Source organism: Falco cherrug, chromosome 7 (genome assembly GCF_023634085.1).
Source record: "Falco cherrug isolate bFalChe1 chromosome 7, bFalChe1.pri, whole genome shotgun sequence".
NCBI lineage: Eukaryota > Metazoa > Chordata > Aves > Falconiformes > Falconidae > Falco > Falco cherrug.
This window is the reverse complement of record NC_073703.1, coordinates 30398923-30423966: the sequence shown is the minus strand read 5'-3', so window position 1 is coordinate 30423966 and position 25044 is coordinate 30398923. Positions and strand designations below refer to the sequence as shown.

The window sequence follows — 25044 nt, the reverse complement described above, 5'->3', positions numbered from 1 at the left end:
GTGCTTATCTATAGGTGTCTCTGCGTAAGCAGGAGATTGAGGACAGACTCAACGCCTGGATTGTGTTCAATGAAAAGAACAAGGAGCTGTGCTCCTGGCTGGTACAAATGGAAAGCAAAGTGTTGCAGACTGCAGATGTCAGCATTGAAGACATGATAGACAAATTGCAGAAGGTAAGTGGTAACACCACTTTTCTTCAGTTGCAGCCTGATAGCTTGTTGTAGAGACACTGTGCCTCATTTTTTCCTGGCCTCTTGGAAGCGATATGTAATATAAAACCAGCACGTACGGGCCTTTGTGAGAAGATGAGCTTTTCTAGCGTCGGCTCTTACCATCTTCTTGATGTTCAGGCTTGGAGCGTAATGCAAAACAGAAATGCCACCTGACTGCACTTAGGCATGGAGCGTGATGTATGTGAGTTGCGGTGGGGGCGGGCTGGGTTGTTAGCGCTGTGGGGCACACATGCACATACAGAGTGCTCAGAGCTTTCCCTGCTGGGGACCAGTGCTGCCCTGGGAGTGTCGCACGGCTCTCACCACCTCCACCCATGTTGGCAGTCATGAACCTGGTAGTCAGAGGGCAAAGAGGAGATTGAAGGATGGGGTAGGTCTTATGCCAGGTGAGCAAGAAGTTACCACAACCAAAAATAAAACCTAATTCTGCCCCTTCTCCTTGGTAGTCCATGCAGTTAGTGCTTTTCTCATTTTTCTATATTAGCTTGGTTTTAAATAGGACCATTATTTGCTGCGGTGTTTGTCCTCGTGTCTTAAAGGTCTTGATATCTAATCCCAGATCTCCTCGGGATAGAATACCAGCAAAATACAACTGTCCTAGACTTGCATTTGGGTTCTTTTGAGGTAGCTATTGAAAAATCACATTAAATGAGGAAAGCAGAGACAAAATTAGAAAATTTAAACTGCTGGGTTTAGGGGTACTTACTCCTGGCACTTGCAAGTCTTTAAGCTGCTTATTTTTTCATAGTGGCTTCATTGTGAGAGTGCTTTTCTATTAAGTTTTTTTTGTTTTGTGTTAAGTGAAAGAGTTTTACATGCTAGTATAGAAACCTCAGCCATTGCAAGCCATGCCTGACTTTGTCACACACCTGGGAAAAGAAACAAATAGTTTTGTTTTGGTTTTGTTTTGTTGTGTTGTGTTGTTTTGTTTTGTTTTGCCCAGGAGTTAAGCAATATTTGTGTATATTTATCAGGATTGCATGGAAGAAATAAACCTGTTCAGTGAAAATAAGCTTCAGTTGAAACAAATGGGTGATCAGCTAATCAAGGCTAGCAGCAAGAACCGGGTTGCAGAAATAGATGATAAACTCAACAAAATCAATGATCGCTGGCAACATCTCTTCGATGTCATTGGAGCACGGTAAGAAAATTATTTTCAATGTTTTATATGAGATAAAAGTCAGAGGCTACTGTCCTTGATTGTCAGAAGCAGACTGTCATGACTTCTCAGTTCTGTTGAAATTTATTATTGAGAGTCAAATTAAACTGAATTTAATGCTTCTTTGTTATGGCTTATAGCTGAATTATGACACCAAATGTCTTAATTTATCTAATGGTAGAGGGCAGGGTGTAAGAATTCCTATAAAGTACAATTTTAATCATGGGAGCTATGTAAAAAGGAAGAGCCAAAGTGATTTCTCTGTTGCATGTGTTGAATTGCAACTTAATTTTAAGGCAGTATGGGAGGAGTTCATCTGGGTTCTTAAAGAGAGCCTCCGTTATTAACACAAGCCTCTGTTGCACCCTGTCTGTGAATGCAGAGAATTTGGGAATAGATTCCTATCCTGTCTGTAGACAGTCAGATTTATATAATGATGATGTTCCCTTTTTACATTCAGAAGTGTTTGAAACTTCATGTTTCTTTACTCAGTCTCTTTCCTAAAAACAACTGGAAGACCATACCATGAGTTTGTTTTTTAAATTCAGGATCTTACGCGTGATGGTGAGAGGAAAAATACTATCAGTTGAAATTAAACCAAAAACCTGCATAGTCTAGGCAACGACCTCTTCTTAAAGCATTGAACACCTTTATTATACTTGACAGAGTTAAGAGCATCATGATCATTTTAGTATTAGCCTTACTGAGACGATCCCATTTCACTATTCTCTCCTATTTCACTATTCTACCACAGCTTGGGAGGAGGATGCTGGGCTGGTCTCACCACTTGCCTGAGTTTATTGGCAATCCAGAAATGGCAAGGCTGACACCAGATTAGTATTCGTCCAAACTTCTCACCCAAGGTTTTGTTTCACCTGTAACCTCCTCCTCTGGGCCCTTAGAAGCTCTCTTGCTCAGTTAACATTTGGGACAGATCAGGTGGGTGGTTGTGCTGTGACAAGGTAGTGCAAAGTGTGCTGGATCTTAATCGGGAATGAGATCTGAATTGATGGCAGCATGTGAGCCCTGAATGGTTAAGCAGAAGTTGCCGCCTTAAGATCTGACACTTCACATAGTCTTGCAGTCCCTGTCTCAAGGTGTCTTTGCATTTGATCTGGTGTAGGAAAGAAAGCTTCACTTTTACAACAGCACTTCTGTTCTCATCTGAGGGTAACTCATCACTTTTCAAGCACTTCTACAACCATTGGTGTTCTGCTGTGTGTTAGTTTTCAGTTGTAGCAGTTTTTAAATGCGGATTAAAATGCACTATTTTAAAACTGAGGTAAACACTGCACATTTCTAGTAAACGTCAGGAAAATATGCTGAAGAACCGAAGGGATATCTAGAGAGAGATCTGGCGGTCTTACTCAAGTAGTCTGTGACAACAGAGCGCTTGTTTATCTGCCTGGCATGTCTTAAACCTTTACTTTCCGACAAGTGTATGGTGGTGATTTGAGGTATATTAATGCAGACTTGCCCAGAGCATCAACATAGCTCCTAGCACTGGATATTGCAGCTACTGGAAAGTTGATGTGATGGTTTATGCTTGTTCCTGTGTTCTTAATCCCAAAAGGTCTGGAACACGCTAGCTTCTGCTTGTGATTTCCGCCAACTTTGTGCTCAGGACCAGGGTAGTGAACTGGAAGAACCTGACAAAATGTGGTTTTAAGCAGCTGCCTCAGTTGTCCAAAGTTGTCAGGCAGCCCGGTGGGCTCTGCTGGTCCTCTTGGATTTAATACTATCAGAGGTTCAGCATATTGCAGCATTTTGCAGCATGGGTGTAGCGCATCTCCCTCACCTAATCCACCTTGCTTGGTCCTGGCTCACAGCTCAGCTGTTCTCAGCTGCTCAGTCACAAATAACTGCCAGGCTAGACACTCAGAGTAGTATGGCTCTAAGAGTTTATTTTCCCCTGTTCATGTCTTTATAACTTTCCGTTTTGAGATTGGTGCTATAGTGGTGGCGTGCCACTGAGATTTGAATTCTGAAGGAATTAAATTAGACGTAAGTTGCCTAAAATTCCCGCCTCACTCAGGTGTGCTTTGGGGCACTCAAGAGGAGGCTCCATCTGTGCTTTTGGGTAGCCTCTCGTGAGCTCAGGTGATGGGGAGGAGGCAGCAGTTCCACCAACCACAGATGTGCCACAAGTTGGACCTCTTCATGGGGGAGTGGAGCAGAGCAAGGAGCTCTGGAGGTGAGATGACCTGTGAGTGTGAGTTGTGGTCCCCTTGCTGATAGATCGTCTCCTTCCTTTTTGGTTTGCTTGCACAAAAACTTAGAAAAGAAATAAATGTATTCAAGTTGTGTTAAAAGAGCATGTGAAAATGGAGCAGTGGCAAAATTCATGTTGGCCCTGTTTCATGAAGCCATCACAGTCTAGACATCCTCACGCAATCTCAAACATCTGCCATCACCACCGTTCAGTGGATAGGATGCGCTGGCTCCGGGGAGGCAGGAGGCGGTAGGGCATGGTGTGGGGCTGTGCACCCACTGCCACGCAGCAGAGGAGGGCCTGCAGTGCTGCACAACGGGGGCTGTGGCAGCACACCCAGACAAAGCCCTTGTTATTGCACACTGCTTCTTTTCCTGGGAAGGTAAATGGGATGGAGGAGATGCTTTGGGGCAGGACTGCCAGAGGGTTTGAGGCAATCGAGGTAGGAGAATCTACCTGAAGGGAAATGATTATTTTTACCCATGGCATGAAGGCGATCTTGTCTTGCTTCTGAAAAAACTACTTGTAGGAGCTTATTTTCGCAGCACCTCCATGAAATGATGAGGTAGTTTTGCTCCCGGCTTTTCAGAGAAGTAGCTGTGGCAAGTAAATTGAAATTAAAATTTTCTGAGTGTTTTGGGTTCCAAATCTGCAACCACTTGAAGCTTTTTTTTTTTTTTTTTTTGGCAAGTACAACTTCAGCACTTTCTGTTAAACATCTAACCAGCTGCTGCCTTTATCCATACTTCTGGGTGTACCACAGCCCACTGCACCGTGCCCTGGCCCCCAGTGGCTTCCATCACAGGGACAAGGGCCAAATCTCATCATGTCTTCATGGCAGGCCAAGACTTGGGCAGCGAGTGAACCGCAGAGCCATGCACCAAAGGAGGAGAAAGTGTCCATTGAATAGCTGTGTGTTTGAAGCCAGTCCTCCTTTCTGGGTGCTGACTCTTTCTACTAGACAAGCGTTTTATGATCCTGTGGTATAAAAGTATAGAATAAACAGTATCCACAAAGGAGTCTAATTGAGATTTATAGCCAGTTTCAGTTCAGTGGTTTCTGAGGTCTCTGAGGCAGACCCTGCAACCTGAGTAATGTTTTATCTTTTCTGTAGTGCAGCGTAAGGCTGTGTGATACCAACATGAACCAAACCAGTTGCCAGCCAGTGTATCAATACAGGACATTTCTCCCGATAGCTTATTTCACCTTTTTAAACCAATACATGTCTTGGGACAGATGGGCAAATTAGGTGACCTCTCCATTTAGTCCTTGAAGTGATTCTCTTAGTTCATGGTGACAAGCTCAGATTTGCCATATGGCTGCACTTGCAGGACTTAACACTTTCATTATATGCCTGTGCTCGGTTTGTGGTGACAAAAGCTTTGCCGTGTGTGTTACAGCCATAGTGTGACTTGGTGCAAACTTGGAAAAGTCTCAAAATGTTAATTCTCCTGGGATAAAGTAACCATCGAGACATTAGCATGCCTGGAAAGGAGAACAAATGAGTTTCTGTTCAGCTCAGAAGATACTCTTAGCAGGGGAGGTTCTTGTGCTGAAGCCTCTGTTGATAGAGGAGGAATACAAACATAGTAACAGGCAGAAAGGGAGCATTGGTGCTGACTGTAAAATTGGACACAGAATATACCTTACTCTCGTCACCAGCCTCATAGCAGCACTTTGCCAGAGGAAACCGCTGCATGCTTGCAACAATGCCCCAGGTGAAGGCCTGAAACAGTAGTAGTAGGAGCGCACAGGCTGCCCACGGAATGGTAAATGGCCAAAAACATGTGGAGTGGGAATTAATCCCCAACATGCTCTGGAGCAGCACTCCCTATCCATGCGTTAACTGGCAAGGAACTGTGTTACACACAGCCACGTTCCTTGGTGTCCTTCCCTGGCCGGTCCACCACTGATCCTAACTCCACGCTTTGCTTCCCAGCCAGCAGGGAAGTGTTTGCCTTCTGCACTGCTGTTTGCATAGTGCCTGCTGGCAGGCTGGAGGAGCACCCACATGTCACGGGAGGGTGTCTGCACTGCCTGGGGTTGTGCAAAGCATGAGCCTTTATTAAAGCCACCAGCTTTATCAGGGTCTGCAGACGAGTATCTACAGTAACAAATACAACACTGCTGTACCTCTGGGCATCCTGCAGCTTTTCCCACTGCCATTTCTCAGCTGCTCTGGCTGTGGGCACGCTGCGATGTGTTTTCTTGCTTGGTGGGTCTGGTCCATGCTTTCAGCCTTGTGGAGAAAGGTACATGTTTTGTGTACGTAGCAGGAGATGGTGATCTTTAATGCAAGCATGAGAATAGAGGGAAGCTAGCAAGGTCAAATATACTGCCTTATTTAAAATGTGAATCCTTGGCAACTAGGTCTTTTCCCTGTGGTTGCAAGCTGCCAGCCCACACTGCGGGATCCAGGAATCTTTTAACTGCCACAATCAAAGCCAGACCCTTCCTTCCCACATTGAATGTGGGAGATTCAAGGTGTTTTCAGCTGCTTTGCTGCATACTCCATCTGAAATTCCCAAACAGCCTGGAACTGCCGAGGTTGCGGTAATATGGGAAGGAGTTGCAGCTCTCCAGTGACACCACCTTGTGCTGCGCAGGGGCTCCATGGAGGTTTTCTTGGGGAGCTCCAGTGAGTTGCCGCTGTCTGTGCTTCCCCTTCCCCCCTGCACCCTCACTGCGGCTGGGCTGCCTGGGTAGCCACGCTGGTGGCAGCAGACCCTGGGTTGGTAGGTACAGGGAGTGACCGGGTTCGCGCTACCTCTCAGCTCATCTCTATTTATTTTGTGCCACATTGCTTACCCTTGGGTAGGGCCGGCTGTCAGGCACCACGTGTTGGTGTGCTGTCCTACCCTGTCGCAGCTGCGGCCAGGCAGCCCACGGTCAGTCTGAGTGCAGTCTGAGTTCAAAGGTCTTAAATTGCTGCCGATCAGTATTGCATGGCAAGAGAAGCAAAGTATGCTGCAGGAGGGCCCTCAGGTAAATTATACAGCCATGTTCAACAGAATTATACTGGTTTGTGGTAGTATCACTGTGAAATCTCCTTCTTGTACTTGGTTTGGTGCAAAAACCCAAAAATGTGGATGGCTGAAGTCTCACTCGCAAAGTGCCAGCTTTCTTTCCATGTTCTCTGGGCTCCCTGTCCTTTAGGGATTACTCTCCTCTTTGGTGCAGAAGCTGTGACAGAATTCATTATCGTATCAGGCAGGATGCTTCAGCTTATTTTGGTTATGCAACATGTGCCGAGGTGTGCCGGGAGCAGGGGGAGTTGGCAGGGCAAAGGGGAGTCCTTGTCTGCTGCATGCTGTCGCCTTTCCCAGGGTCTGCCTGTCAAGCTGGGAGGGTTATTTTGGTGTTTTCTCAGACCTACCATTTCAGATTTGTTTTTTGAACCTCCCTGGACCATAATCAGGTTAAACTGTCAAGGTGACGGGGCCTGATTTACCTGTACAAATGTCTGGAGCCCTCTCCCAGCTTGCAGTGTCTTCCCAGGCACTTTTTGTCCTGTCGTGTATCAAATGTGAGCGACTGGCAAGCCGTTACAGGTCTGCGGAAGATTACCTGAACACGGAAAAATCTTTGATTTCAAAATCATTCCTTGCATTTTTGACGGGATTATCATAACTTCTTTATTTTTTTTCCTGATACTGACTGGGTGAGTTTTAATCCAAGGTTCTCAGACTTCTGCCTTTTTTTTTCCCCCACCCCGTGATCTCTGACAGTCATAACAGACAGAAATCACAGCAGTGTGTTTTTCCACAAATGAAGGGTGTTGTAAATGAACATTAAGGGTTAATTTTTTCTCCAGTGTACCAGGCTGCTTGCACTGGAGGCCTTCCACCTGCACTGAAAGGTTAAAGAGAGGACAGGTTAGTGTGTGGGAGATTTAATTCGTACTTAAATACCTGGGATATAATGGTAGAGTGAGAAAGCAGAATGTAGAGGAAGTAAGGATATCTTTGTGCGTGGTGCCTGTGCATGGATGTATGTTTTCTCGGGTTTGGGGATTCACTTCAAATTGACTCTGCTGCAAATCATCCGGGTCCGAGGTCTCTTTTGCACGAGAAATGAGCACCGCATCGATCTTCTCCCGTGCCGAAGCTCCAGCTCGCAACCTTTGTGTTGCCAGCCGAGTGGTGCGCGCTGCTTCGGTGCCAGTTCCCTTGTGTCAGAATGAAGCTCTCCTGGTTTTGTTCTGAGGGATGCGGCCGTTTGCCAGGTAAAACACCCACCCAAACCCGGGGTTCAAACTGGGGAGAGCCACGGTGTCCCCAAGCTGGGACTTGGGGGTCGTCGAGGAGGATGGGCGAGCCCGCCCCCCCCCCCCCCCCCCCCCACGCGAGATGCTAACGCGGCGAATAAATAGGGCATCAGTGGAGGAGGGGTTTCCTCTGCCGTGCCTGCCGTGGTCGGCACGGTCCCCCGGCAGCTGGGGGTTGCCAGCCGAGGAATGGTTTTTTCTTGCGAACCGTAAGTGCGGACCCGTAAGCAGCTGCAGGTGGGGTGGCGGGGGCCGTGGCCGGGCGGGGACGATGCGGCCGGCCCCGGGGGGGGGAGGGCTCCGCCGCGCCGCCGGCTGCAGCTCGCCCTGGCGAGTGGGAGCTGCGACGCGACAGCCCGGGGAGCGGGGCTCAGCCCCAGGAGCGGGGCTCAGCCCCAGGAGCGGGGCTCAGCCCGGGGAGCGGGGCTCGGGGGCTCTCGCCTGCGGCCGGCTGCGTGCCGGGCGTTCGCACCCAAGGCGGCGGCGGCGGCGGCGGCGGCCATCTGTGGCCAGGGCCTTTTGGCCTGGCTGGCAGGGTGAGGAGAAAACCGCCCCGTCGCTTGCGCTGCTCCCGGTGCTGACAGCCCGCGGACACGGGGGCTGCCTCATGGCACCGCGGCCGCAGCAGGGAGAAACGTCTTTGGCCTTTTATACAAAGGCCTAGAATTTGCCTTTGACATCCTCTCCAGATGGGGTCTTTTGTCCCTCACACGGTTAAGCTCGCCCTGCACCTTACTGAACAAAGGTTTCCTGGGTTGTGCATCTCATTTGCTTTACAGGGTGGTAAACAATCCTGTCAGCTGGCAAGGTGATTTCAGCTCCTCTTCAGTTATAAACAAGGGTCTGTAGTATCTTTTTCTGTTGACCTTTGTGCTTATGAAGGAGCATTTGGAATATACGTCAAGGTATTTTTCGTTCCTTCAGGCACTAAAATTTGAATGTTACTTTTTACCTTATTTAAGCCTCCCTGTACCTTTTCCTGCAGCCTTTTGACAGCTAATGCAGTGCAATTGACAGGCATTTTGCAATTCTTGATGTTTGTGTGAATATGTTTCAGGCAACCTGGAAGTGCCTTCTACTGCTAGGTACTTCCTGAGCAGTCCTGCAAGCCCTGTGTGTTTGTGGGGCTATGCAATGACACAGCCTGAAAGAGCTTAATGCGTTTCTCTTGTAACCCAGTGCTGGGAACTTCATCAAGGGTATTAAGACCCAAATCCAATCTCAAGTCAGGCCAGTTAGTCCTTCTGTTCACTTTTGCAGCCAGCTTTTAGTATAATCTACTAGTTTTGTTCTTCTTCTGCCGCTTCTGTTTTGGTGTAAAGATTAGGACATTCAGAAACTGGCCTTGTTTGGCTTATCCCTGGCATCTTATGCATGTGTCTAAGCGCCGCTTTGAACCTGGACATCTTTTCAGCTGGGCCCTTTGCAAAGTACAAGAGATGTTTGAGTCTGTTGGGGTTTTTTAGATTAGTGGTGATATTCGTTGGACTGTTTGTTTTGGTTTTTTTAATTATTACTATTTTATTTTGCTCCTGGGGGCATGTTGAATGGTGGCAGGTGAGTTCACGCTGGGAAGTGGGCTAATGGATAGGTGGGCCTTTGTAATAACCAAATAACGTGAGAATTATACTTTGAAGAGGAAGAATTCAATCAACAGTGGTGGCAGCCTTTTCCACCTTCTGGATAACTGGGAGGAGCGTGTTTCATCTGTTGAACTTGAACTTTTATTGCTGTTAATTCAGTGTGTGTCAGGCAATTGGTCACCTGGATGTGGGGGGAGCTTTTGCCTCCAGGCTTGGTGGCTTGCATTGTGCACCCCCACCTGGCTCCCAGGAGGCCTGTCTTCAACAAATAGTCCCTTCAGGATGTATCTCAAAAGAGTCCCTGAGGTTTCTTTCATGCAAAGAGCAGATAATTTGCAAGAATACCTGCAATGTAGAAATGCATCTCAGAGTGGTTGTTGCAAATGTAAGACCTTTACAGATGTAATTAGTCTGTTTTACATTTTTCTTTGAGCTGTAGCCAAAGAAATGGCAGTTCCCTGTGACTTCTGTGCAAGCTGAGGGTGGTCAAGGAGGATGCTCACATGTTTGTTTCATCATTTCACCTGTTGCTTCAGTGTACATCCCTACCCTTTCCTTGGGCTCTTTGTCTGCTGACTGCAACAAGAGCAGAGCAGCCAATGTAAACATCTGGACAAGACTGCCTTCCTGCTTACACACAGCACTAATGTGGGCTTCTGTTTGGTTTTTATTCTTCCCTGGCTGCTTAGCCAGAGAGTTTGAGATTAATGATTTAGAGCATTAAGGGTGGTTAAATGACTGACAAATGCCACATTCTATCCAGAATATGTAACAGATTAAATTACTGAAATACAATGGTGTGTCTGCAAGGGCAATTGCTAGAAAGTAAATACAAGCTTTCAGTACCACAGTGATTCTGGTTTTGAGACTGTTGCTTCTAGGAACACCAGTAGATAGAGACCCACATATTTAAGGTATGATTCATAACTTGAATTTTAGAGTGATTTCTAAGCCAAAGTAATGGGGGGGGGGGGGGGGGGTGTGTGCACAAAAAAAAAAGCGCCCTTCTTGGATTCTAAAACTGTTGCTTTTTAATTTATTGAATGTGCTGTCACTCAGACATTTATTTATAATCTAATATCTCTTGCTTTTGCTTTGGACTTCCTTGGCTATGTTCACCTATCTGTTATCCAATAGGCAGACTGAAGAAAGATGTCTTGCAATTCATGAATTTTCCTGTAATGCAGTTTCAGGATGGGAAGCAGGTGGTCACAGAAGAAAAAGGAGTACAGGGAAGCAGAGATGATGTCGAGCGGCACAGTAAGCTGTGGTCTCAGCCGTTCAGCTGTACCATCAGATGGTCCCAGCATGTGCATCTCCTGCAAGCTGCCAGAAAGACATTGCCAAAGCATTAGTGGGGAATGTTATAGAATATGCAGCAAATAGATGGCCACTGGATACAGCCAGGGACAGTGCAGCAATGGAGCCTTGCTTTCCTCCCGACTAGCTTGAAGTTATGCAGAGTTAACAACGCAACAGCATAGATGTTTGGCTCAGACTCTTCCTCAGGCCTGGCTCTTCTAGCAGTTCTTTCCTTCCGTGCTCAACACAGAGCCTGTATCATCCTATCTCTCCAGGGGGAAGGATTCAGTCACCTGTCTTTGGTGGGCCCCTGCCCTGGGGAGTCACAGGCCTCGCTGAGCATCGTAACCGACTGGATCCAAATTGGCTGGTGGGACAGAAACAGGGGACAGGCTGGAGGAAGAATTAGATATTCTGGCTAAATTACTGCCAGCCCATGATAGCATAAGAAAATGCTGTACAGTTACCGGAGTATGACACGTTCATTCAGTACCACTTAATAGAAGCAACACCAGGAACAGGAAGATTTGTATAGCAACTGTTTGCTTGGGGGCCAGATGCCTTCTAAGTACAGGGTTGAACTTGGGAGCAAAGCTCTAAAAAGAGCTCTTCTCACTTTCCTTAACAATCTAAATGCTTTTGTCATCTGCTGGCTTCCTCTCTATCAGCTGTAGCGGTGGAAAGCACTGTCAGCATAAAGGGGCAGAGGCATCTGCTTTGCACTTTACACCAATGTTGGTGGCTTTGTGGGTGCAAGAATGGAACAAGGTGGGCCATGGACTTGGGCCAGATCCTTCAAGATGGCTTGCTGTGTTGCATCAACCAGACAAGACTAAATTTATGTTTTGGAGAGTACAGAGTTGCTAAATACCTGCCCGGATTCCTAGTGTAGGAGCTGTGCTTTTCTCACCCTCCTTGTAAAACAGCTAGTAGTACTGCCTGGTCCTTTTGGGACAAGAGGTGGGGGAAGGTGCTTCCCAGGCTTCTAATCCATATGAGACCCCAGATTTGCTGGCCTTACTCTGTACCTTCACAGTAACCAACAGGACTGAACCAATCCAGCAAGATCATTCCCACATCTCCTCTGTAAGTGCTTTACCTTAGATAAAGTGTCTAGCTGACATACGTATCCTCTTTGATTACCTTAAGGTTGCTAATAAGATCAGTTGTTGCTGACGGAGTGGCATATTCATTATGGATTAGCCATCTTAGATGCCTTCTGTCATTGTATCATACGCTGCAACAGGCAACTGCAAAAGCCACTCGGTTACAGGCAGATTGGACCCCTCTGCTCTAAAACTTGCTGGGGTAGTTTGGCAGCAGGCAGGATGGTGGCTGGGAAACTCCTCATTGGTTTTGCAAAGAAGGGCAGGTCCTTTGCATGATGCCACCAGCATCCAGGTACGCTGTCAGGGCACTTCTGTTGTGCACTTGGTGTAATCTGCCCCTGCCTGCACTAGATGAGATTACATCCCCTCTAGCCTGCCCCAGTTCTAGCGTGCAGAATGCTGGTGTGGCCAAGTACATTAGGGTTCATCTCAGACCCCTCAACAGGCCCCTGCATTTTGGGACATGCCGTGTTCCCCTTGTACAAGCTGCCCTTCCAGTCCCAGCTGCTGGTTTTGTTTAGATGGTGACAGTTCCCAGTCGTGGTGGCTGATGAATGGGAAACATTTTGACCTGTTCGTGATGCATACTTTAACTTTTTGCACTGCACTTGACTTAGATAATGTGGCTCATGTGGGTGGAGTACTGCACGGTAGACCATTGCAGTTCATGGAGAGAAATGACATGCTTTTTTGGTATAGTTCATCTCATCTTTTGATCTGGATGCTTAAGACAGGTCTGATGGAAATCGTGGTCAAGGGTGGGTTTGATTTTGGTTTTGGTTTTGCCATCTAGACCTTGGTAGTTAATGGAGAACTGATATCAGTCTGAGGTCAGAAGAGATAAGCATCACCCTGGTGATGGGCTTTTTAGTAATTTTTGATGAGAGTTGCAATAAATGAGAATTTCAAGGCAAGATTTGAGAGCAGTGAGGTAGTTCAACCGCTATTCCTGCAGCACATGGGGACAAATTTGACAAAGTGTACAAGCATGCTGCTTGGATAATGTGAGGAGCTGATAAGGGGGGTTGGCATGGGAATATGCTGTAAAGGCTGGAAATAAAAGTTTGTCAGCGGTTTGAGAGCTGTGTTACAAACAGCTGTAAGAAAAGTAAATAGTCTCAATGGTTCACTTGCTTGTGTGCCGCACGACTCTTCCTAGCTGTTGGATATGCTCTCTCGTCGGGATTGTGTTTTTCATTTTCACCCACCCAGGTGGTCTGGCACGTCTCCGTACCTGTTGGTGTGTTATTTAGAAGAGCTTTTAATATCATGGTGCTGTAAGTTCTGCAGTGGCCGTTGTTCAGGCCTTCTCCTCTCCTGTCAGCGACCATTTTCCTAGCATGTTGGACCTGTGGTTTGGGCAGATTCTGCCTCCGTTGGCGGAGGGATACCTTGCTGATTAGGGTGGGCCTGTTGGTTGCTGAAGAAGACACTGGCCGTAATTCACAGCAGATAAATCAGACCATAGGTACCCATTGTAGATTAACTGCAGCATGTCATGGTGCAAACTCCCGCTTAGACAAATGTCCAGGAAGAGCTGAAGAGCTCACTAGCAGATGAAAATTCACTCTGCCTATGTAGTTTCATTAAAGAATTCACACAAGATCTTCTTGCAGCTGTAGAGCAAAGGCCTGCTGAGCCAATTTAGGTAGATTTTGACTAAAACATGGCTCTAATTTACAGGCAAGAGCTTGGTGCGACAGTAAGTGCATTGCGAAGCCATGCCTGTCATCACCTTCTGCTAACATCCTTTCCACTGATTGCAGATCTTTGTAACAAAATGTTCTTCCTGGTTTGCTTAGGGTGAAGAAACTGAAGGAAACATTTGCTTTTATACAACTATTGGACAAAAACATGAGTAACCTTCGCACCTGGCTGGCCCGGATTGAGTCAGAGCTTTCCAAGCCTGTTGTTTATGACATCTGTGATGATCAAGAAATCCAGAAGAGATTGGCAGAACAGCAGGTGGGAAATGGCAGCAGCTAGAGTAAATGAGCTGAAATGCTGCTGATTACAATTGGTCCTCGTTTAAAATCACCTGTTTCTTTTCTTCAGCAAGGCCTTCTGTTTGCCTTTCGTGGCATGTTCCTGCCAAGATGCGTTATGTGGGAAAATTTTACTTGCTTGCTGTAGGTTCAATATTATGTTGACTTACCCCCACTTCTCCCTTTCCCCCTCCACCCAAAGAGGACAAACACAATACAAAAAAGAGCATTTTTACATTAAGTGCAACTGACCTCATAAGGGTTAGGCAGGGCACGTGCAGTGGGCAAAATACACGAGGACGGTTTGGGCTGACATGAATGAATGCCTGGGCTCCTGCAAAGTGGCTGTGACAGATTGAAGTGCTGTGATTTGATGTATTATCCTCACTGGCTCAGTCCCCTTCCTTGCAGACAGCAGAGCAGGATGTTTGAGCTTTGGAGGGTGGACTTTTGCAAACAGCCCTTTGACTGAGGCCTGATCCAGTGGGCAGGCTCGGAAGATTCCCTCAGGGTTGGGTGAGATGGTGCGTGAATCTGCTGAGGCATAAGTGTGAACCAGCCTAGCGCTGCTGGGTGTTGGTTGAGCGCGTGTAGGCATTTCTCTGAGACGGTGGCTTACCAGGGGGATCTTGAGGATCTAGGCTAGTACTGGAAATGGCAAGGATTGGGCACAGCTATCCCAGCCAAGTAGAAGTGTGAGATGAGTTTGATAGTCCTGCAGTACATTTCTCTCTCCAGCAGCCAGGGAAGGAAAAGGAATTTCTCCAAAGCACAAACGTGCTGGCAGAGTCAGCCTTTGCTCAGGGCTGTGCTGTAAGTACACCCAGGTTCAAAGTGCCTCCTTGGGAAGGCTGAGAATGACCATGGCTGTCATCTGGCCTTTGTGTTAAACAAGAATACTTGCCCTAAAACTGAGGATCAAGAATAACACTGTCAGGTGGGGAAGTTTTCTGACATCTGCCTTTAAGAACACCCGTGGGTGTTCTTCCCATCCTTCCTGTCTTCTCTCTCTGTGGCTGCTGCTTTTGTGTCTTAAGGAAAGATCCCTGAGTGACCCAGACCTGAGGGCTGTGTTCTCTGCTGCTTGATACGGCTCTCCGTCCACTCCTGTCCCAGACATCCCAGGAAGGGCCAGCTCCTCTGTGACAGAGTGGAGATGGCTCCCACGCTCCACTGCAGGAGTTAGTCAAACACCAGAGGCCTGTGCTGAGTGCCTCTGACAGTTTGGTCTGCATTGTGAATGGTGATGTAAACAACGGGGAAATATTTTCTCCCCATCCAAACCTCTTGCATTTTCAAAGACTGTGATAAATTGCCAGGCAGAGAAGAACGTGGGGCACAAAGGAATTGTGTCCAAACTAATTTATTCTTATTATGAGCATTCAAGCTTCAGCTTGCTTTAAGACCCATCATTTGCTGCTCAGAGCTACATACTGCTTTGTTGTTTGGAGTCTGTTTCAAACACAGACCTCTGGGCACCTCTAGACTCCTACTCTAACCTTTTAGCAGGCTGAGTAGGAGAAGACAGCTGGCTAAAAAGACCACAGTAAAAAAAAAAAAAAAAAAAGCAGCCCTCTTTCACTCCACATGAAAGAAACCTTTATCTGAACGTGACAAGTAAAAAGATCTTTCCTGGGTTTAGCCAAACAATTATTTCAGCAAGAGCAGAGTGATGGTGAGAAATACGCCCTACAGGCTTCTTTTATTTGACACCCATGACTGGAAAAGCTTTACCTGTTCAGTCTTGAATAATGACATTTTAAAAGCATTGTGCATCCACAGAGATTTTTATGGCGTGTTTGTTCAATTAAAAGGTGAATATTAATTTTAAGATTTCAAAGCTGTTTCACTAATGTGGAATTCTAGCAGCACCTAGTCTGTTTAAGCTCTCTGCACAATGCTGTGCAGAGTTGAAGGAAAAGTACCTTTTTGGGCTCAGTGAATGTTCCTGGCCCTGTTACTTAGATTGTTGTGTTTGTCTCACTGTAATACGGGTCAGGTCATTTGGAGTAACAGCTTGGAAAACAGCAAGGATTCTGCTTAGCATTATTCCATGAACGCAAGTATGACCAAAACTAATGAGATCATGTCAGCCACACTACCATGTGCAGGTAGAGTGGATTTGTAATCTGTGGTCCAAATTCTTATTTTCACTAAAACAGCCATAAATCCAGTGTAATTTCAGGAATTCAGAAGGGTTTCTCCAGGCAGCAGTAGTGGGGTAGAGCCTGCTCTCAAACGTAGAGCCTGTGTTAAAAAGACACTGCTGCTTCTTGCTCATAAAACAACTGTGAATCCTTAATAAGCTGATAAAAATTATGTTGTGTCTGCTTCTGGCAGTCTCTCATGTATGTAGAGATTTTGGCTTCTACATTCCTTAAAGCCGTACATTACCACAAATCCCACAAGCCAAATTTTGACCAGTTATGGCTCAGCTCTTCTTTCAGGTACTCATGTAACACCACTGACGACTGCCAGTGGCTGATACTCAGCTCCTTGCGACTTGTTGACTTCTGGGAAGATCTTCCTTCAACTCCTTTTTACTACAGGCTGTGTCTGTTGGGGGGGGGTTATTTGGTTTGTTTTGGTTTGGTTTTGTAAGTCTAGAGCAAAACCAGTTCTGCTTCATCTGTTCACTGGAATCAGTAATCCCATTATTTAATGGGAGTTCCTGTTCACTGTTGTCGGAAAAGTTTGTTTCTTGTTTTAGTGTGACTCAAGCAAAAGTCTCCCTGTCCTTCATTATGAACACCGGAAATGGGTTGAAAAAGATGGAAATGTATAGACACTGTAATTTCATTAATATTTACAGTTGGTAGCATTGTACAGAGCTGCCTTTTCAATAAGAACTATTTAGCTAAGGCTTTCTTGTTATTTAATCAATTGTTATTTAATCACATTGACTTTAGAGTAGTTACAGGTACAGAATGCAAGGCCAGACTATGCTGGAGATGCAGGCTCTGGAGAGGAAAACGGTTGTGTAGATTAGACAAAGGGTCTTTTCCAGACCTTTTGAAATAGTCTGTCAAAACAGGAGCTCTACAAGAGGGGGTAACAAAGGTAGTGTAACACCAGCTGCTTGTGTGCTGTGTTTCGTGATGCCAGCCTGTGATCATATATATGGTCACTAAAGTACACGTACTACGAGTTCTTTGTCAAGTCTTACAGCGTAGCAAGCTGATATGAGACACGGTCATCTTGTACTGTCAAAATTGGCCAGTATGTGTTTACAGTATGTGTAAGGTTTGGATTTTGAATACACATTAAAATTGTCCAGACTGTTAAGGAGAAGATGGAGGTTTCACCAAGAAACCAAAGCTGGACAATCCCTTTTTGCATGGCAGTTCTGTCCTGACCTATCAGCCTGTTATCTGCACAGCTCATCCTGCAAGTCTGTTTTCTAAAGCTGAATAAGCTTTTCCTGACACACAAATGACTGTTTCCCCATCCTCTGCAGCATTTTGAAAAGGTATGTCTGAAGTCTAGCAGTGCATGTTTCCTTCTGCTCAAACTGTTCTTTTGCTAATGGCAGGATCTGCAACGAGACATAGAACAACACACTGCAGGGGTGGAATCCGTGTTTAATATTTGTGAAGTCCTGCTACACGATTCAGATGCGTGTGCTAATGAGACAGAGTGTGACTCCATCCAGCAGACTACCAGGAGTTTGGACAGACGGTGGAGAAACATTTGCGCCATGTCTATGGAAAGGCGAATGAAGTAAGTCTCTCTTTCTTACCCCTTCTAAGGGAGCCTGTGGCAGCATTTTGAAGAAACTCTGTAGCTTTTGCCACAAGCTGAATTTTGAAGAAGAAAAAAACCCCAAAATTAATAGTTTGCTTGTGATAAAACCTTTCCATTTTTGCATCTCCCTCCCAGAATTGAGGAAACCTGGCACCTGTGGCAGAGATTTTTTGATGACTATTCTCGCTTTGAAGATTGGCTAAAATCATCTGAAATGATAGCCGCAAAGCCTAATTCTTCAGAGGTTTTGTATACACATGCAAAGGAGGAGCTGAAGAAATTTGAGGTGAAAAAGTGGAAAACTTCATTGTTTTTACGCTCAGCACCAGGCTGCATGGTCAGGCTGCTCAATACTTCTTGTCCGTGTGAAATGCCTGGATCACTGAAAAACACCAGTTTGACAGTGGTGGTATAGAAAACGTAAATAATTCAGCCAGTGTGTGGCTGCTAGGTGTCTGGCTGATTTATTTGTCTCCAGATTTTATTTTTTTTAATGTGGAGAATCCAGTGCTCTGAACTGACAAGCTCCTGCTTGTAAGTTCAAGGTTTGTTTTTTATGGGCAGGAGACCTTTGTGGGTTGACTATGGGGTTTTTTCCCCCCTTCCTTTTCCTAATCAGTGAAGTCATGGCAGTTGGAAGGTCTCTTTTTAAGGGGAGGGCATCATCATCTCTCTTGATGGATATTATCAGACAGATCCTTTCTCTTAGCAGCAAGGGAACTGAGTTCCTTGATTTGCCTTGCAGGCATTCCAACGGCACGTTCATGAACGATTGACTCAGTTGGAGCTGATCAATAAGCAGTACAGGCGTCTCGCCCGCGAGAACCGTACAGACTCGGCCAGCAAGTTGAAGCAGATGGTACACGAAGGCAACCAGCGCTGGGATAATCTCCAGAAACGAGTCGCTGCCATTCTGAGGAGACTCAAGGTGATTGCACAGTGGGGTGAGAGAGTAAGGAGCACTTGCAAGTTTCTGTAGGAATTGCCCAAGGGCAATGCATGTTCCTGGAGCAACTCCCTTGCGTTGGTTTGTGCCTGGAGTTACCAGTGTAGGAGAGCAGCTCTGGAAAGGTCACCAAGTTCCTGGCATAAGTGTGTCCTTGGTAGATGGGTTCTTGGTAGCTGAAGAAGCACAAGGGAAGAATGGGTGCAATTTTTGGAAGGTGTCTTGCAGGCCTTACTGCGTCTATCCCACTCTCCTTTTACCCAGCCTTGTCATGGGTGGATGTGTTTGTGCACTTGCACCTTTCTGTAAATAAGAGGCAGAGAGACAAAAGGGCCCCAGTGCAGGCAGGGTTTGGAGTTTACAACACGGCTCTATTTTATGCCCTGTTATGATTCACCCAGAAGGTTTTAAACATGGACATGTGATGGAGAGGCACGATGCTGTCACCAGCTCCTGCTCTGCTCTGCCTGACAGAGGAACGTTGTCAAAGAGTGTATTTGTGACACTTTAAAGAGGTGTCCTGCTTGTGGAGGTAAACTGATTTCTGGGCAGATACTCTGTGCTGTGCCCAGGGGCAAATTTGTCACTGCCTGATTTTAAAATGCAGCAGTGCTGCAAGCGGTTGACAGGGAAAACTATTAGATCTCGAAAGTCTGTGGATGAGACTGTGAGAGCGCTGATGGAGTTTGGTCTGTGCAGTTCAGGAGTGTTGTGTTTGGGGTGGCATACGATGCCCCTCCTGAACAGCAAATCCACTGCAAGCTGCATGTCTGTTGGCAGCTTCTGCGGGAGATGGCAGCAGAGAGAGCTCCTGGCTGCCTGCCAAATGACGCATTAATTACACTGGTGTGGTCATCCATGATCCAGCTTCTCTATTGTTTTACTGATTTTAATGTCATAGCCTTAATACTTGTAATTAGAGATGAGGCTTGCTTCCTTTGCCTGTCTTCTAAATTTAGAACAGGTTAGATGTTAAACCTGAGTCCAAATAACTGTTAGTTACACTGCTATAATGATGTGGGAGAAGGTATATGGTGTGGAAGCAAGAATATAATCCCATAGAAGCATCTTGCATTGCTGAAGTTTTGTTCCCTCTCCTATATGAATAGCGTACTAACATAGGACACTTTGCTCCAGCGTCGGTAACGAAGGGGACAGTTTTTGTACGTGGCATGCTGCCCTGAAGGCCTTTAAGGTGAACAGCAGTTTTGAAACAAAACACTGTTTTCAGAGGGCTCCCATGACCATCTTTTTTTGTAGCTGAAGTCTTATAACACTGGCTTCCTTCTTCCTGTTCAGCACTTCACCAGTCGGAGAGATGAGTTTGAGGGGCTGAGAGAAAGCATCCTTGTTTGGCTCACAGAAATGGACCTCCAACTGACAAACGTGGAGCACTTCTCAAAAAGTAACTTTGATGACAAAATGCGTCAGTTAAATGTACGTATTCTTAGAAAGCAGTTGTTTAATACAGCCCAGCTGATCTTACTGGGCTGCCCTCTCTTGACAGAATCATCTGCTTTTCTGGAACTTCACAATTGCCAACAGATTACTGTAGGGCTATATTTCTTTTAAGACACCAGTAAATCGTTAAGACTTTTACCCTCTGAATCAAGATTAAACTGTACAGTATTTAAATTTAGCTTCAGTGTTCAAGTTCAGTTCTATCCTGCCATTTTCTCCCAACACCGGCTGTCAGTGACAGTGATATCTGGCCTGGAAAGGACATTACATCTGGCACACGTGTGTTAACAGTAAAAGCTACGTTCCTATATTCAGGTGCTTTTTTTCTGTTGAGATTTTTTCTGAATTAGCATTAAGGTAGGATCACTCCTCTGAGTGCATTGTTTGTAGCTGCGACTTTCAACAGAAATAAGACAGCAGGCACGTGAGTGATTCTAAAGAACATACTAGTTCCTTGCTGCCTGCTTATATGCTGGTTTCTCCTTTCCCCCTCTGCTGTTAATTGTTTTGGGATGTAGATTTACCATTGTGTAAGCTAGAGGCCCAACCAGCCAAACAGACTTCTTTGTTACTGAGGAAAGATTGTATGTACCTGACAGAAGAATAAACTGATTAGTTAAACTCGTTTCGTGATCCCCTGCAGGCTCAGGACACTGCAATCATTGACGTACACGTGGGTGGAAAATGTCACTTCCATTGGAACTGTAGTACTGCTAATAAAACAAACCTCTGTACCTCTTGAGTAAAAAGATATTTGCCCAATGAAGTTAAACAACAATGTCAAATTGTTGCTTTTCTTTCACAGTAGTGAGCAAGAAAAGGACAAACCTTAGGCTGGAAAGGGGTATTGCAGAAGTAATTATTTTTCTTGTCTGTTCCAAATAGGGTTTCCAGCAGGAAATAACACTAAACACCAATAAGATTGATCAGCTCATCGTTTTCGGGGAGCAGTTGATTCAGAAGAGTGAGCCTCTGGATGCTACCCTGATTGAAGGCGAATTGGAGGAACTTCATCGCTATTGTCAGGAGGTGTTTGGGCGAGTTGCTCGATTCCATCAAAGGCTGACGTCAAGGCATCCTGTAAGAAGCAACAGTTGTTTAGATGCTTTGGCAAGATTTTGGTGTTTGAACTGCAATGCTCATTGCTTATCCCTAGCAGCTTGACTGAGTGGTTTGAGCTCAAAGGGGTCAGGAGCTCTTCAGCAGTTGTGCCAGCTTTGCTAAATTTTTGTCGCCAGCCTTGTCTCCTTACAGGTCTCCTGTTGGGACTTCATCAGCAGAATCTGGCTAATAGTGTGGAAGTAGTTAACGGGATTAATATTTAGGTAGTAGTGGTTTGAGGGTTTTAAAAGTGGTTTTGGTGTTTTTAATATCACTTTGTGGTCTTTAATTTCAGTAGCATACTTAGAATATCTCTTTATGGATTTGTTTGCAAGGCTCCATCTGTCCACTTTCTTGTGAGAACCCTGAATGGGGAACAGCATGCTCTTTACTTTTCACTGGGAACATCTAGATGATTCTCAGTTTGCTTTGGCTCAAAAAGAACAAACATCTATTAGAAAGCTGGGTAGAGGATGTAACGTGAACATCTGCAAGTAGCTGTTCACCCCTGCCTGAGCATCATTTCATTGCTGACCTGCGCAGTCCATTTGGCGCTTGGTACCCTTCCCTGCAAACTAGAGAGAGATGTTATGGTGGTGGTTGAGTGTCTTGAAAGAAGGGAGGTAGCTGCTGATGCAAGGATCATTTTGGCAAAAGAAGGAGGCAGAAATGGTGCTTCCCTTTAATTTTAGCCACATAGTCTTTGATTACTGCAGCTGACTGCAAAACAGTCCTTAGTAGTACTGTGTGGCTCAGTCATTAGCTTATTGAGCAGTTTAGATCTATTGTAAATCTTATTAACATGCATAATTGTTACTTATTTTTAGGGATTGGATGATGAAAAAGAGTCCTCTGAAAATGAGACAGATCCAGAAGACTCTGGAGAAATCCAGAATGATCCCTGGCATAAGAAGGCCTCTGCAGCACAGTCCCTTGGCCAGCTTATGCCCCCTGCTCAAGGTCATGAAAGATCAGGCTGTGAAACCCCTGTCAGTGTTGACTCCATCCCACTCGAGTGGGATCACACAGGTGATGTGGGAGGTTCCTCCTCTCCTGAAGACGAAGAAGAAGCAACATACTACAGTGCTCTGTCAGGTGAGAACCGATCGCCAGCTGTTTGTTTCGACATGGACAATTGCAGGATGTCCCTGTGTGGGAGGGGAGGGGGGGTGAGGTCTTGCTCCCACGTTGTTGGTTGGTTTTCGAGGTACTGTTAATAGATGTGGGCAGTCTCATCTCTCGGATGCCTTGATGAAGGGAGTGGCATTGTCTAAACCAAACTTATATTTTCAGAAACAAGGTTTTTAGAAACATTACTTTTTAAGAATGTTTGAAAGTAGTACCAACACCCTATTTTGCTCTTTGTCTTTGCTGTCCCTCATTGTTTCACTTGTTTTTAACAGTTGGAAAATATTGAATAGTGAGGAAAATGACATTATTCTTTTTTCAGATGTAGAAATCACTGAAAATCCTGAGGCATATCTTAAAATGACCACAAAAACTTTGAAAGCATCTTCTGGTAGGCACCTGCTAATGCATGTGTCTGAACATGGCAATCTCCCTGTGCTGCACGCTATATTCCTCAACCTCTCTCATACGTAATGTCTGACTTCCTGCCTTGTGTGGACACCATGTCTCATCCTGTCATGGTGTTCGTACGCTGCAGTATTCACATGTACATTAAAAACAAGTCAAGAACATATCATTTAGATTTTGCCTGGTAAATGCCAAGGTGGTTAACGTGCATTTCATTGTATTGATCCAAAGTCTTTTGGTACTTTCTTGGTGGTTTGCTCTGGGTAGTATCACTTGTTTGGTTGTTTCTGATTTTGATTGCGTAATTACTGAAGACATTAGTTCCAACTCTGCAAGTATTTCTGGTGTTTTGTGCATGACAGAACTGTGTACGTCCTGTCTGTTAAATCCGGATCAAACATTCTCCACACAGGGACGTGTCTATACTTGTCCCTGCTGGCATGCATTGCAGATGTGTGATAGTATTGTTGGGATGCAAACTTTGCAAACCCACAGTGCAGCCTTTCTATTTTTTGAATATTCATACATGCATTCAGGCATTTTCCAGAAGAAAACAGAATGTCCATAACTGCATGGCTCTCATCTCATTACCTTTGAAACACTGTGGACGTTTTGCAAATGTGCATGCTTTGCAAGGAAAGCTGCAAAACTGTCATTTTTATGCCATAACTTGATGCCATTTTATGCAGAGCGCTTTCTAACTTAATACAAAGCAACAGCTTCCTTGTGGAGCTGGAATTTTGCACTCATGGCATATGGTTTTGGTTTTATTTGTTCCAGAAAAGTCTCTTTCAGAAGCTCATCCCTGGCATTCCCCAGATAGCCCAGTCTGCAGGAAACGCCGATACCACCAGTCAAAGATTGCTGGAAATGTGTTGTCTGGTCCAGAGACGAGTACTCCCTATAAGCCAGACTATGTGAGTTGGAGGCTCTACGGGCACTGAACCACTACTACACAGTCTGTTGTTCCTGTGTTACTCCCCCCTCTCCCCTCCTCCAGCATCAAGGAAGAGATCAGCCGTGGGGTGGGGGCAAATGTTCACTTTATGCAAGCTTAGACATTATTTCTGGTGGGTCAGATAACCAGTGAGAGTCTCTATCCCCTCACTAAATAGCTTTTTTAAAGCAATTCAGAACAATTGTGGTAAGCTTCTAATCACAGTCAGTATCTGGAGCAAATTAGCTCCTCCGTTGTCATAGGGCAAGTCTAGGTGAATTCACCCACCACCGCCACACCCCAGAAGGAGAGAGCTGAATACATTCCTTGATACTTTCTGACATGCTTCCCTTTCCGAAGCAGGCCAATTTGAAGGGCCCTTTTCTAGCATGCAGGCCACCATGTAACCTGCTTCTGGGCACTAAAAAGTGTGCCCAAGTGGCTGTTGTTTGTTGGTGCCTCAGCCCTGGTGGCTGGGGGCCAGCCGTGGCTTCACCAGCAGCTGCCAGGCTCAGTGGATCTGGACCAGTTGTCAGCGAAGCTGGTACTGGTATCTGGTTGCTTTTGTCATCATTAATACAGTCTTAGAGCATTAGAGCCAATATTGCCAAGACCCAAAAGCCAGCAAAGAGCGTCTGGTACATGTCGTGCAAAAGCAATTAATTTGCTGGGTCCAGGCTCGTAATAATTAGCATCACTATGGTTTGTGTTTGTTTACTGAGAAGGCACATAGAGCCATTGTATAAGCTGTTAGCAAAGATTCAGAAGTCCAGTGCTAAATCTGACACGCAAGAGCTCAGTGGCAGCCCAGACACCCCAAAGGATCACAAATTCAGTTTGACCTTTGACGGCTTGTTAACGTGCAGGGCTTACCCACCAAAATGTTGTTCCAGGTGAAGCAGCTCAGCTGTGCAAGCAGCAGCAGCAGCAATAAGGAGAAAATTCCTTCTGCCAACATGAGCGATGAAGAACCCCAAGATGACCAAGAGCTTGTGAATATAGCAGCTGCAGGGAAGCAGCCAGGTACAGAGCATTAGGAGTGGCTTTGGTGCTGTAGTGTTTGTCCTGTGGCTCTGCGGGGACACAAAGCAGAGGTGTCACAAAGGCAGCACATTTGCCTTGAGAAGGAGAGAAGTAAACCACTATTCTCTAAATTCATATATTTTGCTAAGATCCACTGAGCTGCCTTCTCAACCTGATACTGTCCAACTTGCGTTTGCTGTTCTAAGCTTTTGCAATTTCTGCCAGAATTGAGATTTTTATTACTCATATTTCAGCCTCTTTGCTGTTTGGAATGAATGGGAACAATTTCACTTTTGTGTAATACTGAATACTTCAAAGACTTTTAATCAGATTTCAAACCAAAGAAGTGTGTCTCTGTCTAAAAAAAGATTGCTGTAGGTTTTCTCAGTTATTGGTACTCCATATAACAAGATGCTACAGCTCCCATTTACAGAAATGTTTTGTCA

General features: G+C 45.6%; 1 protein-coding gene across 2 annotated transcripts in view; it reads left to right on the top strand.

Moving 5' to 3' along the window:
• SYNE2 (spectrin repeat containing nuclear envelope protein 2) overlaps positions 1-25044 on the top strand; it is a 191358-nt gene that overhangs the window by 158379 nt on the left and 7935 nt on the right. The window contains exons 95-106 of one of the 2 annotated variants that reach the window (XM_055716088.1): positions 15-173; positions 1208-1374; positions 13668-13830; positions 17383-17570; positions 17730-17880; positions 18340-18522; positions 19840-19977; positions 20887-21081; positions 21930-22197; positions 22553-22621; positions 23419-23555; positions 24469-24598. In XM_055716088.1, the coding sequence (XP_055572063.1) occupies positions 15-173; positions 1208-1374; positions 13668-13830; positions 17383-17570; positions 17730-17880; positions 18340-18522; positions 19840-19977; positions 20887-21081; positions 21930-22197; positions 22553-22621; positions 23419-23555; positions 24469-24598 (1948 nt within the window). Of the gene's footprint in view, positions 1-14; positions 174-1207; positions 1375-13667; positions 13831-17382; positions 17571-17729; positions 17881-18339; positions 18523-19839; positions 19978-20886; positions 21082-21929; positions 22198-22552; positions 22622-23418; positions 23556-24468; positions 24599-25044 lie in introns of those variants that run through there. The other variant, XM_055716089.1, reaches the window with a different exon arrangement.